General features: G+C 33.9%; 2 protein-coding genes across 6 annotated transcripts in view; one reads left to right on the top strand and one right to left on the bottom strand.

Moving 5' to 3' along the window:
• Positions 1-2,826, bottom strand: part of LOC117220576 (cadherin-88C) — a 44,149-nt gene extending 41,323 nt beyond the window's left edge. The window contains exons 1-2 of one of the 2 annotated variants that reach the window (XM_076518707.1): positions 2,519-2,826; positions 879-1,181 (exon numbers count right to left, since the gene is read on the bottom strand). The gene's annotated coding sequence lies outside the window, so the exon portion shown is untranslated. The remainder of the gene's footprint in view (positions 1-878; positions 1,182-2,518) is intronic. The other variant, XM_076518708.1, reaches the window with a different exon arrangement.
• A 1,354-nt stretch (positions 2,827-4,180) lies between these two features.
• On the top strand, positions 4,181-9,152 carry LOC117220608 (tRNA (cytosine(34)-C(5))-methyltransferase). 4 transcript variants are annotated; one of them, XM_076518712.1, is made up of 13 exons: positions 4,181-4,715; positions 4,978-5,212; positions 5,313-5,484; positions 5,696-6,082; positions 6,150-6,228; positions 6,310-6,472; positions 6,542-6,649; positions 6,714-6,901; positions 6,964-7,099; positions 7,161-7,754; positions 8,022-8,386; positions 8,464-8,631; positions 8,706-9,152. In XM_076518712.1, the coding sequence occupies exons 3-13, from the start codon at positions 5,464-5,466 to the stop codon at positions 8,801-8,803; spliced, it is 2,307 nt and encodes a 768-aa protein (XP_076374827.1). In that variant the 5' UTR covers positions 4,181-4,715; positions 4,978-5,212; positions 5,313-5,463; the 3' UTR covers positions 8,804-9,152. The 4 variants fall into 4 exon arrangements, with proteins under 4 accessions (XP_076374827.1, XP_076374826.1, XP_076374828.1 ...); XM_076518711.1 differs by lacking the exon at positions 4,978-5,212; XM_076518713.1 differs by having other exon boundaries at positions 4,182-4,715; positions 4,978-5,574.
• Positions 9,153-18,525: the final 9,373 nt, after the last annotated feature.

Here is an 18,525-nt window from a genome sequence, read left to right as displayed (position 1 = left end):
CAACGTTACTCCAATAACATCGTTTCATAGAATCATTCATTTTCTCGTCTTCATTCAATGCCTTAACTAAGAGTATTGTATGATCTGTAATATCCTGTTTGTAATTGACGCAACTCTAATCGAGTGATATTACTGTTTCATCGATCTGGAAGTTACAACGATCAATCAGGAAAACTTTGTTTTCTATCGATTGCAATGATTGCGGAGTTTTCTGCTTTTCTATGAGACGCGACTTTTAGTCATTGAAATTATCAATGGAATCGTATTACAATTATTAAAATTATATTAGAACTAATGGAATTGTAGTATCGTGTTGGAACCATTGAATTCACATGGAAACCAGTCGAATTATATTAGAACCTATCCTGGAATAATAACAGATTTCATTGTAATAGAATTTTAATGAAAATTTCATTTATGACAGAATTTTAATATAAATATAAATTATGATGGATTGTTAGTAAAGCTTCGGGTCGTAATCAATTATAAATAGAGATTTAAATTGTAATAGATTTCTAATAGAAATAGAAATTACGATAGATAAATTTGCTCAAGCTTGCTCCAACCAAATCAACAAAAACTTCTGAAAGACAAATATAACTCGAAGAAACGCATTCGCGAAAAGATTGCTAGATTGCATTTCGATCGTCCGCCACCGACACGGGCCAGCAGCGTGACAACTTTTAATTGCTCCCGCGGAAGTTCGCGAAATCCAACACCAACAGAAACTGGCGGAGCCGCGTTCCCCATGATAGACGCGCGTTGCTAGTCACTGTCAAATAGCCCCTAAACTTCCGAAAAATCGACCACTTCCCGAAAGTTTTTCGACGCTGAAGAAGCCGTAAAACTTGCCAAACTTCTGACTGACTGATACTCACGGTTTCCACGAAGCTGTCCCAGCCGGCGATCTTCCTCGTTACGGTCACGTTTTCGTTACCAGTTCACCGGAATATACTGTCCCCCTTTTCCCCCGTGAAATTAGAACACTTCGATGCTCATACTGTCAGTTTACTTGGTCTCTGTAACGGATTACTCTCGGACATCACTGCGTAACAAATTGTCCCCGTACTTTCACTGGTTACATGTCACTTCGTTCGAAAGTCACGATCTTTCATTGTTCCACTGGCGGCTTGCTGGAAAAACGACCGGCACCGAAAGTAGGATCTCGAACGAAGAATGATCTTTAATTGACGGTATGCGCGTATGTGTGTGAGTGTGTGAATGATTTGTCAGGTGCTCGATGCGGTGCTCGAGGGACCCGAGGATTTCATTAGGCTTCGACGCGCGGACTGTCAGCGCGTTACTGATAAACCGAGAAGCACACGAACCGTGCTCACCTGACCAGGTGAGCTGCCGGCGTTAAACGGAGCATCGCTCGCACCGATAATCCCGATTTGCCCGCCGTAATTGATCACTATTCGCACTTTGTTTACGAAGTACTTTTGGTTTTATATTCTACGGAGCTTCAAATTCGATTAGCAATGTCGCAAATGCTCGTTCGTGGCTTTTTACTGTTCAGTATGATTTTATTGATTATTCCTTTTTTCGTGTAGCGAGTTGCTTTATTTAAAGCATGTGTTTGTACTTTTTACAACTGAAGAATATGTGAAAGATCAGTTTAAAAAAGAAAACATCTGACTATACACTTTCGAAAATCAAAGATGATGTTTCGTGCATATGTACGTTTTACGAAGCCCAAATGCACGCGTGAAACGTGAACGTTGAAAATCGCTCGACATTGCTGTTTGCGAATCGATGATTTTGAACGATAACGGAAGAATCAGAATAATTCAATCAGATCTCAAGCTAATTAATTAATTTGCTCTTACGTTTTTCACAAGTAATGAGCACGTGAAACATGAATCTAGAGGACCACCTAACTTCGCTCGTTTGTACTAGCTGAAGAATGAAAAATATTGAACCTTTGCAGTACAACAAAATAATCACTCGAAACACGTATTTAAAAGAACACGACTTTTTATATAATATCGATTTAAATGATGTGCTCAAGTATTGAAATTGATTCAGCCAAACCTGGAGCAAAATTAATTCGCTCCCAATGAATTTGCTACAAATGAATTTAATCCATGAGCCAAAGAATTTAAGAAATTGGCCCAAATATCTAGCAAAATTAACGTGCTCTTATACTTTTCGCAGTGAACAAGCACATGAAACACACATTTAAAAAAAGGAGAAACGCCTAACTTTGCTCTTCTGTACATCAGTGGAGCAAAGCGCTAACTAAAGAATTCAAAAAATTCATCCAAATCTGAAATAAAATTAATTTGCTTTCATAAATCATAGATCGAAAGAATTCGCTAAAGAATTTAAAAGATGAACCAAATCAGAAACGAAACTACTACGCTCTCATACTTCTCGCAACGAATGAGCACTTGCAACATGAATTTGGAAAACCACCTGACCCTATTAGCAAATTGCGATTGTATCGGAAATTAAAAAAATGTAGAATAATTTCAGAGATCGTGTCACGAATAGATCTAGCCGAAAAAGAACGTACTGTTCGAGATAGAAACGTTTGGAGCCGGTGCGCCGCCGGCTAGTAGTGTCGGCTACGAGGTTTATCAAACGGCGGAGCGAGTCACCTGTTCAGGTGTGCTCACGACAGCGAACTGAAGGCAAGCAAAACCGAGATAGCCGCGCGGAGATCGGTGCCTGGTGTTCGTTCTGCGGCGTGAGCACTAACCGTACACAGAACACCACAAAACGTACGGTTGTTCGCAGTTAAATTCAGCCCATGGTGTTCCCCGAGGCGTGCACCGGCGGATTTCCCCTCTTCGTAGCGCTCGGACACCTGTGTTCGACGGTGACGGACCTGCATCGACAGTGGAGTCATTGTTGTTAGCAGAAAACGAATTTCTCGATTGGAAATTACGAAGAAGATACAAGCGAATTCGGAACTGTGAAAAGGTGACGGACTGTTGGTTTGCAATTTTACCATAGACGTTCTTCGTCTTGCTGTGTGTATAGAAAAATTAATGACTTTCAATTCGAGTGAAACGATAGAAAGTCGCTAATAACCTAGGCTAGCGATTGATGCGACTATAAATAATTAATGTAAAAGAATGAAATAATAGAGTTGAGGAATTAATTCGAATTGATATCTTGATAGGAAAGATTTGTATCATAGTCAATAGCAACGTTGAATTATATATGTAACATGTTGACAAGAACAGATTGTAAAGTTAGCAGAGAATTTGTTTTATATTGCACACTTTTGGTACCTAGTGGATATTGAATGTCCTGCTTTCGAATTTCAATTGTGTAAAATGAATCATAAAGTTGAATTGTAGAGCACGTGAAATTGTTTGATATTTTCACGAAGAGAATTGCTGTCGTGTTTAAAACTTTATTGATGAAAATAAAACATCAAATTAAAGTAAATATTACGTAGACATATTAATTTAAATTTCATGAAACAACGATAGTTATCTATGTTCCTCGTTTATATTTTGCAATAATAGGCATTACTTCTATTCATAAAAATTGGTCTATATTCGTGAAATAGAAATAAATTTTCAGAAATCAAAGTTTTTAGGTTGAATTAAAACCTGGAACGAAAAGTTCTTTGCAACTAAATAACATAGCAAATGTTTCAAGAAAACTGAAATGTGCGCGAACTTAAATTGACGATCGTGCCCTCTTCTCTCACTTGTTGAAGTTATCGACTACGAACAAAACTTGCCGACAATTGCTTTCTCATAATTTGTAATAAAACGATATTATAGCAATATTAGTGGCATAAACGTAAGTGAATAAAAACTAAATGAATAATAACGGAATAATAAGAAATAAATGGGAATGAAATAAAAGCATCAATTTAGCATCTCTAGATCTTGTAGTATAGCTGTTTTATCGACAGTGGTTACATTAATAATTGAAAAAGTGTGGAAGAAGACAAATGAGGATAAATTAATTTAATTCTAAAATTTAAGTAAATAAAAGCTGTAAGATTATTTATTTATCTGAATGTCGACCAAGATAGCACTGGAGGATTTTTAATTAACCACAAGGATCTATTATTTCAACAATAATTAATGATTCAGAACAAAATCATACTTACATTTACTACAAGATTATAGTCACACATAATACAACCTTTCTCAAAAACATTTATACTTCGGTTAGGAGTTATTTGAATAGATCGGACTTGCTAATGTGTGTGGAATAGTGACAATAGAAAGTGCAATTCCTATAGTGAGTTCTAAATACTCTTTACCAAACTCTAGCCTTAAAAGATGCATCAACCGATTTGATAAGATTTTAAACTAATGTTTGCATTTAACATTTAAAGTGTAATAGTTTATTAGTATGCATTAGTATGAAAACTAATGTACTACAAATAAGTAACGTCTCATATTGTTGGACAAATGATTTTTGTTTAAACATGGACGACGTGCAACAGAAAAATGCACCATAAATAATGCGCAAAAAGAAATGCGCATATCTCCAATTACTCAATAATTTCAACCAATCAGAATCGTCGATTCTATGTGTTCAAAAACTTCTTCCTGGTCCATTAGTTTTTCTTAGTACATATCCTACAGTGACGACACGTAATGTGACGAGTTAATAGTAATTTGTTTCTCAATCTAATGAAATCAAATTTCATGACTCGGCGATGACAAATTACGAAACTGATTCGGATTGAAGAACGGACACGTCTGTCGGATTTCTTGTATTTTCTTCAAAAATACGTAAGTTGGAAATTCGTATATCTTTATGAAAGTATCAATTTACATAGAACGAAAGTATTAATCCTAATACAACACATAAGATAATAGGAATCAATAAAATCTGATTTTTAAATACTTTTACTTTGTAAGTACTTAGAAAAAATTGAATGTTTTGTAAACATTATATATACATATTTATATTTATATTACATGTATACATGTGTGTATGTATATCATCTTTCCATTCCAATCTTTTTATCGTAAAATATTATTTTATTTACAGTGCTATCTTTTAAACGATTTCTACTTTTACTAATCAATTCTTGGGCCTTTAGAAAAACTTGTTCGACTGAAACGGAAGTTGCCATTATACATAAATGTCTTCAGACAAAAGTCAATTCGTGAAATATCAAACGAGTATCGATACTTTGGAAAAGTTTCAATGAAACTTCAATTCAATACAGTATTGGTTTTGGTATCATTTTAAGAAATCTCGATATCGAAAAGTGATTCTAATTGTATCTAAAATTTCTATATATATCGATATCTGCTATTAAGTACTTTGATATCGTATTGACTGAATATCATAAATATTTTCAATATCGATCCCATCAATAGGTACGAGCACTCCTCTGCACCTTTCTGCATTCCCACTCTGCTAGATCACGGTGGACAGTGTAAGAACTAAGAACTGTCAACGGTGGTATTTACTGTACGCGCGCGTTCGTTGATAAGTTTTTGGTTAGAAAGGCATTTATTCCATTTAAAAATGGGGAAAGGACGTAGACAGGTACGGAACACTTATTCATAAACGCAACGCCTGCTTTTATTTATTATAAAATAATAATACACGAAAGGTACAAATTTGAGAAATAAGATGGTGCGTATACTTCTTAGATCTGTTGGAAATGTATTCCAATCGTATTAGTTTCAATTACATATACATATACACTATAAGTCAATTTGGATAATAGTACATAAAATTATTATAATTTATACAGAACATAAATGCAGCATTTGAAAAATATTACAAAACTCAGGGAATTGTACCAGATAACCACTGGGACTTATTTATGACTAAGATGAAAAGGAAACTGCCAATATCTTTTAGGATTAATGGATCCAGAATAGAAGCTAAAAAATTACTTGAGATTCTTCAGAGGGATTTTTTGAATGTAATTCTAAATGTCAATCGTAGAAACAAAGAAAAAACAGAGACATTACGTTGTCTGCCATTTTATCCCGATTGCTTAGCTTGGCAGTTATATTGGACTGGGAGAAAGCTACATAAATTGTTAGTTACTGAAGAATTTTGTGGAAACGTCATACGACAAGAAGTGGCTACCATGATACCACCTTTATTATTAGATATGAAACCTTCACATAAGGTATAACTATACTCTGTAGCTACAATGTAGTTTTTATACAGATGCAAATTACAATCATTTAACATAGGTTTTAGATATGTGTGCTGGATTAAATACATTTCAGCTTATAGAAATGCTACATTCAGGTGAGGAGAATGGTCTGCCAGGTAGGTGAAAGTTTTTTAGTTAGGAGAAATTTAATTTTTTTATTTCTTTTATAGAAATTAATTTTTTTAAACATCTTACAGAGGGTTTTATAGTAACCAATAGTTTGAAGATTAGTCATTGTCACCGGATTATAGATCAATCGAAGTTCCGCAATAGCCCATGTACTTTGATAACAAATCACGATGCTTCTATTTTTCCTAATTTAATGCTTGCAAAATCAGATGATGCTAAAGAAGACTTAAAGTTAGTAGGATTTGTGGTACAAACCATGAATTGTTTATAGATCTAAATAATGTATGCATTTTATTACAGATTTGATAGAATACTTGCTGACGTACCCAGCAGTGAAGATGGTGCAATAAGGGGAAATTTTATTAAGTGGCGTACGTGGAGTCCAGCTGATGGTAACGATCTTCATGAGTAAGTATCATTTACTGATGGACAGTATATAATTTTGTATTTAAAATAAACTGTGGGTCCACAGAGTTCAATATAGGATAGCGAGGAGAGGCTTGGTCCTATTAACAGTGGGTGGCAGAATGGTATATTCCACTCGCTCATTAAATCCAATTGAAAATGAAGCAGTTTTACATAGACTTCTCCTTGAGACTAAAGATTCTGTTCGTATAGTTGATGGCAGGGATTTGGTTCCTGGATTAGTATGTGATCCAGGTATATATGATATATCTTAAACATCGAATAAATCACACAATTTCTAACTTGCTCACCAATAGGTCTGTCACGTTGGTTTCTGGCATCGAAAGATTTAAAATATTATTTATCATGGGAACGGGATCTGCCCACAGAAGTGCAACCACACATGTTTCCACCAAAATCAAAGGATGCTGCCAAATTCCATTTTGAGCGATGGTAAATAAAAAATATTCGATGTTTTCTCATTAATGCTACTTTTACTTTCCAAATTGCTTAGTATGAGGATATTACCACATCACCAAGATACGAGTGGTTTCTTCATGGCCATTTTAGAAAAAGTAAAACCATTACCTTGGGAATCGAATCAGAATGAGTCTGAAGCTAAGGAAAACTCTGAAGAATTAAATCTGAATGAAGAGGCAGATCATCAAAAATTAAATCTGGATGAAGAGGCAGATTGTCAAGAATTAAATCTGGATGAAGAGGCAGATTGTCAAAAATTAAATCTGGATGAAGAGGCAGATCATCAAAAATTAAATCTGGATGAAGAGGCAGATTGTCAAGAATTAAAACTGGATGAAGAGGCAGATTGTCAAGAATTAAATCTGGATCAAGAGGCAGATTATGAAGAATTAAATCTGGATCAAGAGGCAGATTATGAAGAATTAAATCTGGATGAAGAGGCAGAAGATGATGAAGAGGTAGAAGAAGATAAAGATCACCAATTTGTTTGTAGGAAAAGAAAATTAAGTGATGATCAGGATCCTTCAGATCTGAATATGGAACTCAAAAGAGCTAAGGAAGAGCTTAGCGAAGATCGATTTGTTTTCTTGAAAGATGATCAGGAGGGTATCTACTGGACATCAATTAAGTGAGTAGTAAACATTTTACACAGCATTCAATATGTACTTGAATTTCCAATTTCCTATACACATTTTGTACAGAGTTTTGTGCTTTGAATATGAATTGTTCATATTTTGGGTTGCTCTAGACTGTTTAGAAATGCTTCTTGTACAAACCTAATGTTTTATTGATTCGTATTATTTGACAAAAATCTATTTCTTAAAAATTACTATTTATTAAGAAGTGTAATAAATTATTTATTAATTTCACTGATTAATTAGTTACAATTTTTCAGGGATTTCTATGGTATAACTGACGAATTTGATGCTAATTTATTAGTAAGAGATACGCGTGGTAGGAAAAGAGGCATTCACTATATGTCACCCGAAATTCGTAACGTTTTTGTTTCGAATAAGGATGAGATGAAATTGATAAGTATTGGAGTGAGAGCATTTATGCTTAAAAAAAAACAAAAGTCCATTCCCCGGTATAGACTTACGTTCAATGGGCTAGAGTTTCTTATCAATTATGTTAGTGATACCAAAAAATTTCCAATAAATAGGAAAGATTTGGTAACAATATTGCTAAATATGGATGCTAGGAGAGCAGGCGAAACAGTAACGCTTGATCCAGATACAGAAGAATATTTAAAAGCTCTCAGTAATAATTTTGGCATTCTTAAAATATATACTGTGTATGGAATTTTTAATATGAAGATTAAATCCATTTTTATTTAGAATCAGAAAACAGGATATTAATTTATGAAGAAATGGGGACTGATTATGAGAATCCATTGAAATTAAATATAATAGGATTCGAGGATACTATACCTCCCAAGATTCGTAAACCTGCATATCATGTGAAGCATTATTTATGTTTGCTGGGAGATGATTGTTCAATGTTCGGTATGTATTTATAAAGTATGTGTTACTCTAAATGTTTCTCTTTTTCGAAAAATTTTTTTTTTTGTGTGTTTCAGATAGGAGAAAATACAAGCATCGCGCCAAAGGAACAGAAGTTGAAATTCAACCAGAAATGATTGATGAAGTAAATATTGATGAAGATAGTTCCGATTAGGAAAATAATTTCTATGTATAATACTTCTTCTATATTCTATATATGATACTTTTCTTACTTAAAAATTTGTATTCGAAATACAGGATATTTCGGAAACAACGAATTGAAAACTGTCAAACGAATCGAAAGAATAACACACAATTCTTTAACGTAAATTTCTTTTTCTTTAATGTGGTTATAAATATCGGCAGCATGTTTTAAGAGTAAAAATTGTTATTTTATTTGATTCGTGTATAATGGTGCTCTACTCGTCTAAAAAGAGAGTCAAGACGGGTTATGTTTAACATGGTATGATTAAACTCACTACAATAAGAACGAAAATAAATTACTTCTATGGTACAAACAGTTACATTGATCTTGTGGTAAATATCGAGTTTACTATCCATTTTTCATGAAATAATTTTTTAATTTATATATATTATTCCGTGTTATTTTGAGTATCAAATACCTTTTCCTTCCGTTCGTCATTTTCGACCACTAGGGTATTATTTGACTCATTGTTTATAGCATAAAATATTATTATAAATATGGCCGGATATTGAGCAAACATTCATTCACAAATGAATGCTAATGGTTGTGAAATTAGAATTTGTTCTTAAAGCATTTTGATGAAGTATTACAGTGATCTTGGATATATAAATTGAGTCACTCGATGCAATGTACACACTTTAGAATCCTAAGTCTAAAATAATGTGTAAAACTGTTGCTATATACTATCTTCAATTATGTCGTATTTCTAGTACCATATTTCATAAATACTATTTCTATTGCCTCCATAGTAGGAACGAAATATGTACATATAGGCTCTGATATATGTAGAATATTTGCCTATTTGCCTAGATTTGTGAACATTGGTATCGCTGAGTGTGATATTGAAATGGTAAAGGGGTCTGTAGGATCTCAGAAACCTGAGGCAGAAAAATCCGTAAAATGTAATGTCTGTATAGATCACAAGCCTGTGTCATTAGCAACTGATTAGACTAATGATTATGTTTCTGTATACAGGGTGACGCATCTAAAAGTGGCCACGTAAATAACTCGCCTACTTGTAATGGCAAAAGAAAAAAGATCAGGCAAAAGTTGTTTGATTTTATAGGGCACATAGTGTGATGAAAATAGTTTTTTTGTAGATGGTGATGTAGAGGAAATATATATATAAGGGTCAGTCTTATCTTTTTTTAAATGGGATGATATAGTTGTTTACTTATATTCTGATAAAGCCTTTGAAGACGAATACAATTCTATACATGAACCTTGTGACCTTGTATAGCATTAATGACCTGCACTTAGAGACCACACCCACTGTATTCATTTTGAAACACTATCAGAAAATAAATTAAAAGACTATATCATCTCGTTTAAAAACACAAGCTTGAAGAGTATCTCCTCTATGCCTCCACTTAGAAAAAACTATTGACATCACATTGTGTGCCCCTCAAAATCAAACAACTTTTGTCTGATCCTTTTTTTTTGCTATCGTTACAAGAAAGCGAATTATTAAGAAGTTTAGAATGTTCAATGAGAAGTTAAGTTTATATTTTCTTCTTTCATTTTAGTATCCTCGGCATTCCAGTAATAGGTGGTTGATCATCAGAGCTGGGTTACACATGTTACAATAGGGTGGTTTTGTTTTTTTATATAGATGTTAATTATTTTACAGTGCCCTAATCTAATGAATCTTATTATAATTATTCTCTTTTTAGTCATGTTGTGGATCAGCATTTGTTGGAAGAAGTTCATGGGTTTTGGCTTTCTTTATGTGATCCATATAAAGAATAGAATTTAACTATACCAAAGTACAATATAATTTAAAACAGCCTTAAACATATTTTATGAAAATGTATAGCCATTTATTTGAAATATGTTTTGCATGCATAAACATTCTTTGATTTTTTCTTGTACGATAGGGTAGTTTTATCAGTGTGGGTAATTCAGAATACAATATAATCTGCTGAGTATAACAAACTTCAATTTATGAACCATTGGTAACGTAGGGTGGGAGGTAAAAGTGGTAATGGACTATAGGCACAAACTTAAACTAAGTCTAGACAATGTAGTAACTCGTTGGAAATGGTAACGAAACAGTATCTCACAGATGGCACCATCGTACGTAAATTACAATATTTTGATACTATTTTTACGTACATATCCTATATTTTTGATATTTTTATTTTATATAATTTCTTCATATTTTAAGCAAGTATATATATTAAATATATTACAATTTAAAAAAAGTTCAATTTCATTTCATTTATACCAAATAACTTATCCATATACGTGCAAAAATAAGTCGAAAAAAAAGGAATAACATTTTTCTGTTTGAAGCTTCGTTTACGAGAAAATCGAGTTTGAAAATGTGTAGATAATAGTTTTATTATTAGTTACACTACATTAAGTGAACTGTTGAAAGTGTCGACCTTGCTGAGTGTACATAATCTCGCTCTTCTTATCAGTGAATGATGGACCGATGCGACATCATTTCGTCGTTTCACTTGATCGAAAGTAATATATAGAGATATTACAATTCGACTGATATAATAGACTAATAATATGAGTAGCCGGTAGCCGCCCTGCTGAAGACGGAATGTAAACATTACAGAGAACAAGAAATATAAAAGTGTAAACGAACATAATCATGCTACGTGCGGGCTAAACAATCTTCAAACTCAATTTTCTTGTAAACGAAGCTTCAAACAAAAAAATGTTATTCCTTTTTTTCGACTTATTTTCGCACGTAGAATCACGTACTCCTGCCCGATGGTACTACTCGTCCGATAACACCCTAATTGCTACATACTAATTGCAAATAAATATAGTATATCATCAATAGACTGCGAATATTATGCATTTATGATTAAAATATGGTGACATTTAAAACAGGTAAGACGTCTGAATACTATATACAACTATATATTATTATTATCGTACTAAAATTATTAAGGTACGAAACAACTTTCTACTTATTCCCCATTTTTTAGAACAGATGCAGGCAACGATTATTTTGCATAAAATTCCGCAGTCTAACTATCAATTACTAAATTATCATTCCACATTTGATGTGATTTATAATTTACAACTACATCATAGTACGCTGTAATCGGGAATAGAAAAATATAAATATTGCAAATAAATATGATATGTTGTCAAGATAGCTACCAATTAAAATTGAAATTCTAGTACATCGCAATGGAAAATATCAATTGATACATAATGGATGTTGATAAAAATGAAATACGTAATAGAGGTTTTCTTTTTATTTATAGAAATCCTGGACAGATCGTTGCGTAGAATTTACCGGAGGGTTTTCACGTTCGCTCGACGATTTAAAAACTGAAAAAAAAGACCGGAATGAAAACGAAGGAAATAAAAGAGAAAAAAGCGAGTCGCAGACATCGGCGCCAGATCTCAAAGGTACGGTAACATGACACGGACTTCTAAGGGTGGATAGGAAGGGGTCAAAGAATCGGGAGGAGAATTACCTTGAGATTACGAAAAATACAGAGGCAGGGAATTGAATACGACACTGCTAGGTGGAACCATTCGCATCCGGGTCATTAAAAGCGGTTCCTCTGAACCCTACGGACACTGGCGTCACAATGCGCCGCAATGGGAATAATATACTCTATTTACAAATTAAAATATCCGATTTCAAAATATTCCGCGCGCTATTTTATCAATATTGGCCCCATCTGTGCCTCGCACAGCCTTACCCCGCATTATCCCCGTCTACAATTTCTCTAATTATTTCCTGGCGCTTGTGTCGGTTAATCTGCTCCCGAACCACGCATTATTGCTAATCAGTTAACCAAGATAAACGGTACCCTTTACTTTCTTTATAAATTGTCTAGTAATTGCTTATCCTGTTTTCTACGAAATCATCTGTGAATGGATGAAGTGGTCGGAAGATTCGCACAGTCTAATTATGCCTTCGATATGTAAAATAAATCAGTACTTTATTGATATAGCTAATTAATTTATATATATAAATTAGAAGCATTTTTATACAAAATTTTATATTTTGCATGGTTTGGTAGTTCAAAGCTAGGTTTACGACGCACTACGTTTTATATCGAATCATAAAAATAACAAGCGCACATTTATTCAAACTTTTAGGAATTTTTATCTATGTTTATTGGATAAATTCAATAATGGACAGCACTTTGAACATCGCTTGAAATAAAACTTGTTTTAGAAATATCTCGATAATTATCTATTTTAAATTACACTTTGTATAATACTTTTTAACGCAAAATTTATATTCATATCACCATACGAATGCAAATAATTTATTGAAGTATGGATGCAATCGCTGTCACCTAGATAAAGTGTTAAGATTGCTGTTGCTGCTCCATGCTCTTTTTGTTCTTTTTTTGTTAATTTTTTTCCAAATTTAATATTGTTAATTATGACATACTATATAATAAATTGTGTAGATTTTATGCATTTATGATAAAATGAGTAGATCAAACTCAAAACAGTGAAAATATTTCAAGAATTTAATAATATTGTTCTATTATTTTGGACTTGTTGAAATGATTAAGAAGAGAAATAAATGTATATCTAGCTCTCGTATGTAATAATGAATGCAGACAATTTTTATTTTGCATAAAAATCTGCAGTCTACTCATTAGACTACATGTTATGTTGCATGATCTTCCGTCATCTAGTTATTACGCTCCAAAGTTAAGTGTTCTTTTTACCTCATTCTCCTCTACGTCGCAACATCAAACAGTTAAACAAATTCAAATCTGCTAAGTCAAGTAAATGTACTGATTACTGCGGTGTCATACTTCGATCGTGATTTATTTCAATATCTCTCCTAATTTATCATGGAATAATAATATGTTTGACCATTTTATTGAAGAATGCTGCGTTCTAGTGATATTTGTGCTACAGTAACGAGCTTCTCTTTCGTTTCAATGTATGTAATGCTGAGGGCTTCGTTTTTTATTTTTCATTAAAAGGACAAGAAAAGTTGTTTTAATATTTTTATTGTGACAAAGTAGATACCTAAATAAAAAAAGCTTAAGGCAGTATAAAGTATGTAAAATGATCTCGACAGCAGTTCTTTGGTGATCTAAATCGAAGAAAAATGGTCCTATTTTTATCTTTCACGAATGTTTTTCCAAACCCTTAAAAATATAAGAATGACTGACAATTTTTTTGCTCGAACGAGAATATAGTTTTATGGAATCGTCTTCCAATTCATTGACGGCAGAAAATTTATTTTTACGTATTTTAACCTCATTGGGAAGAAATACATCCGTGGTAATAGATATATTTACCCTATACTAACTGATAAATCGGTGGAATTGTCTTTTCATTCATTTTGATTCGGACATTGTTTAACTTTTTTAAACAAGCTCCGGTCGGTCGATGATCAGCCTCTAAATTTTTACGAAAACCCCGTTTCTCCTTTACTTCTGAAAAAGGCCTTGAGGCGACCGATCGTTTTTGCCGCGAATTTTTTCGGCAACCTGTCGTAAAACTCGTGCACGCCCCGCAAACGCACAGTTTTTCCGTTACTGTGACAACGCTAGTGGGACCGTTTTTTTTCCGTTAGAAAAGTTACCGTTAAAAAAAGCCGCGGGCGAATAATTTACAACGTTACCGCTATTTTTTTCCCCTCCGCGCACAGTCGAACTGAGAAAAACGACGGAACCCTTTGGTTGGCAATTTTTGTCCGTGCATTATTCGGCCGAAAAAATTCACGCGAGAAAATAACAGCTAGAAGGTCCGGTGTTTCCTCGAAAACAGACGATCCAGTTGTAAACGGCAAAAATCCGTTACTCAAAAAAGATGACTTTCCGACTCTGTGCCCAAACGTTTTCTTGGTGTACAGTTTTTTGGCCCAGAAAAACTATTCGTCGGAACATTTTTCAAGCTGCGATACCGTCCGTTTACGAACCCTTTTTCCGTAAAAATTCGAACACAGTTTTTTCAGTTTAAAAACTGTCGAGAAGCTTTAAAAAGGCATTCGGGATATCCGTGGATTTTTTTCGATTTTTGAAAGAAATATGACGCGTTTTTTCTTTCATCCCTGCGAAAACAGATTTCAGTGATTCTGTCAGTATAGACTGTATCTTTATGAAGATTCTCATATGGCATTTTACAAAAATAAGCAATAATGTTCGCAACATTTTTACCAAACACAAATAATTTCACATCGAATGAAATTCTCAAAGTTCTCGTATCGAGTTAATTGCTTCACGCGATTTTCAAAGATCCTCCTTAGTCGAGAGAAACTCGCGTTAGTTCGCATACCAGAAATTCAGCAAACATCCAGCAACAGAAACGCGCGCGACGATAAATCAATGAATTAAAAACAACAAAATTTCTCTGAATCATGCACGGTTCTGGGTCAAATAAAATTGCCGGAGTGCTCGCATTTGGCAAATCCCGTTCCGAGATCTCTAGAGCCGTCGATTAGTAGGAATTTAGCAACACGCAGCAGGATTATCTGCAATATTTCCTGCCGGGGGCAGGGCGAAGGTAAAACCAATTTCGCCTGGGTCCACAAAGTCCGACAATTTTGAAAGCCGGCCATCATCATCGCGTCGCCGGGCGTCTCGATTGGTACGAACGAGCGGGCACCCACGCGCGCGCGCGCGCACACACATACACACGTATGGTAGCCGCGGCACAAGACTGAAAGGACACGTCTCGAATATTTTACCCTGGGAGTTTTTCCTCTTTAATTGATTCAATCGGCGAAAAACACGGCAGGACCGCTTCACCCTCCGGGAGTTTTCATCTACCGCCTCACGCCACCTCCGCGTCATCCACGCTTTCAGCAACCAACCGCTGTAACGAGACGCCAGAACCGACCTTCCTTCCGGATGAAAACGCCAACCCCTCTTCGCGGTTACTCCCTCTTCCCTCCATCCCTTTTTCGTCACTCCCTCTCGCGCCGTCTCTCTCTCTTTTTCCCTCGACGACAGCCTTATTTCCTCCTTAATATTATTTTCATCCGGCCGCATAGTGTGATATTTCGATATAATCCAGGTACACTTAATTCGCGGATACTATTTTTTCCTCTTGACTTTTCTCTTTTCATTGTGTATTTCATTATAATTACTTAGAATGTTGATTTGTAATAATTTTTAACGCGACTTAGAATTTTTAAGTAAAATGTATATTATTATTATATATATTATTTTGTATTTATATAAAACATATTTTTAATGTTATTTCATATATTGTTTTATATTTATTTGAAATATACATTTTATATATTATTTTCACATAAAAATAATTAAAATTAACAACAAAAATAATAAAAATAAAAATATTTTTCATATAAAATTATTCATATAAAAATATACGTGTATATATATATTTTTTTTCCATTTAATGAAGTTTTAGTGATCAGAATTTTGGTATATGATTAAAAGTTCTCCAATTTTCTACGATTATGTTACTTTTCGTATCAAATATACTTTTTTCGTGTCAAAAAAGTGAAAACGTTAATTCTTGGCAAGTTCCATTGAATTAAACATGTAGATTCAAGCAAAACACCTTCAATCGCCAGAAAAATGAAAAACATCCCCAAAACTTCATCAAAAGTGGTCATCGAACGGTAATAAACACTGAAAGACGCTGTAAAAGCGCTAAAAATCACTCTTTTTGGACGGAAACTCGAATGCTTACCAAGTTCTATCGATTTAAGCATGAATATCCAATGAAAATTGTTTAAATCGTCATAATCGAGCAAAACGCGTTGCTGTAAAACTGAAAAATGCTGAGAAACGCTGAAAACTCAAACTGCAATTTTGATCATGTCATTCAATAAAAATAGTGTTAGAACACATCATAGCTAGTGCTCAAACATAGGATCACAAGTACAACGTGCGAACAAGTCAATAATCTCCTCAATATCGCTTCAAAAACCAACAGTTCATAATATAATAATTGAATAACAAATATAAAATATGCTGGAATTATAATATTTCTATAATTTCTGTATTCTACAATATACAAGAACACGACTGAAATTAAAATTCATCGTCTTAAATTTATGTCCGCTACGCTGTACGTTTAAAAAAATCTACTTTTCAATTTCGTGCGACATAGTTGAATAGTGCTGGCTCCTGGCGACTGTATTCGCGCATTTTCCATGATATTTCCGGTTCCCCTTGGTAGAGGAGTATTGCGCTCCTTTAACGAGATTAGAATGTCGAGAGATCTCTTGTGTCGAGGCGGCTCCACAATGTAATATGGCAACATTTATATACAGAGAGGCGCAAACTGAAACGGTTGTTACCGGTTTTGCAGGGTGTTCCGGGGGCGCGCGGTTTCGACGAGTACGTGAGCCCGGATACGCCCTTTGGGAACGGCACTTTCAATAAATCCCAGGAAACTCAGAAATTTTCCGTTTATTATTTTAATTAGAGCCTTCGGGCCACGTTTAACGAGAGCGCCCGGCTGGCTGCGTTTACACTGTTATATCTATGTACATGTATATATAGATATATAGATATACATATATACACACATTTATATATAGATATACATACGTACATACATACATACATATATATATATATATATATATATATATATATATATATATATATACATTATAATACATATATACACCAGCTACCCGGTGCGACAATGGAACATGATATTATCGACTTTCGTGTAGCGTAATCCGCGGCACAATCGTGCAACAGAGAGCTCCCCGGCTGTATTTCTTATTATCCGGTCCCGGTAACAAGCGACCCACGCCATTCTACTTTTTCTCTTTTACGGAAAATTAATTATACGCCGGCACGCGGCTGGCATTTTCGCGCGATACCTCTGCTCAACTGGCGCGCCTTTAAATAAGTTTTGCTACAAAGGAAAATGTTAATAACGGATCGTTAAAGTAGGAACGTAACAGTATTTCTTATTCATTTCTTGTTCAACATTTTTTAACATATTTTAGTGTGATACGATCTCCGTAATGCTTCAAAGAGTTTTCGCTATTAATAACGATTTATAGGCCGCGAATTTGTCTGCAGATTTCGTCTTTGTATTATGTGTTTAATATCGACGTGGAAGATGGAATTTATTTTATCGAACAGAAATTTTTTGTTTCTGAGATCCAGAAGAAATGTATTAGACCTTTTTGTTAATATTCTGAACATTTTCGAACATATTGCAGCGTGATATTTCGCTGTTAATAACATAATAAATATGTTTTATAGTTACTATTCATTTTTGTTAATACTCTAGACATTTTCTAGTATTTTTTTAGTGTGATTTAACCGCTGAACAAGTGGATTGTTGAATAAACAATATTTCAAAAAATTTTCGCGGTTAATACTAGATTGCGGTTTTTATGCATCTATGATACAAATGAGTAGGCGAAATTCAAAACAACGAATATATTAAAAGAACTTAATTTAACATTTTCGTATCATTTTCAAGTTACTGAAATGATTATACGAGTTACTTAAAGATTTCTGTGTGACTCATATTTGCAACAATTGGAGAAGATAATTTTTATTTTAATAACGATTCATAGACTGCCAAGTTTTCTGCGTATTAATTTCTACTATTTTTAAAATATCCAGGCCAGAATTCATTTCGTAAAATTTATAAAAGAGTGCTATGTATATTGTCGAGAGAAAGATATTTTTGCAGAAAATTTGCTACATTAGAGTAAATCAAAATGAAAATGTCGAAAATAATTAACACGAGCTACGATAAAATAGTTATTGCAAACTATGTTGTAC

The sequence above is a fragment of the Megalopta genalis genome, chromosome 2, assembly GCF_051020955.1.
Source record: "Megalopta genalis isolate 19385.01 chromosome 2, iyMegGena1_principal, whole genome shotgun sequence".
NCBI lineage: Eukaryota > Metazoa > Arthropoda > Insecta > Hymenoptera > Halictidae > Megalopta > Megalopta genalis.
The sequence above is the reverse complement of the archived record's forward strand: the minus strand, read 5'-3'. Positions and strand labels throughout refer to the sequence as shown.

Coding starts and splice junctions, on each gene's coding strand:
- LOC117220608 (XM_076518711.1), top strand. CDS start 5,464: ATGGGGAAAGGACGTAGACAG. Junction 5,485..5,695: donor TGGGGAAAGGACGTAGACAG/GTACGGAACACT, acceptor TAATTTATACAG/AACATAAATGCAGCATTTGA. Junction 7,755..8,021: donor ATCTACTGGACATCAATTAA/GTGAGTAGTAAA, acceptor ACAATTTTTCAG/GGATTTCTATGGTATAACTG.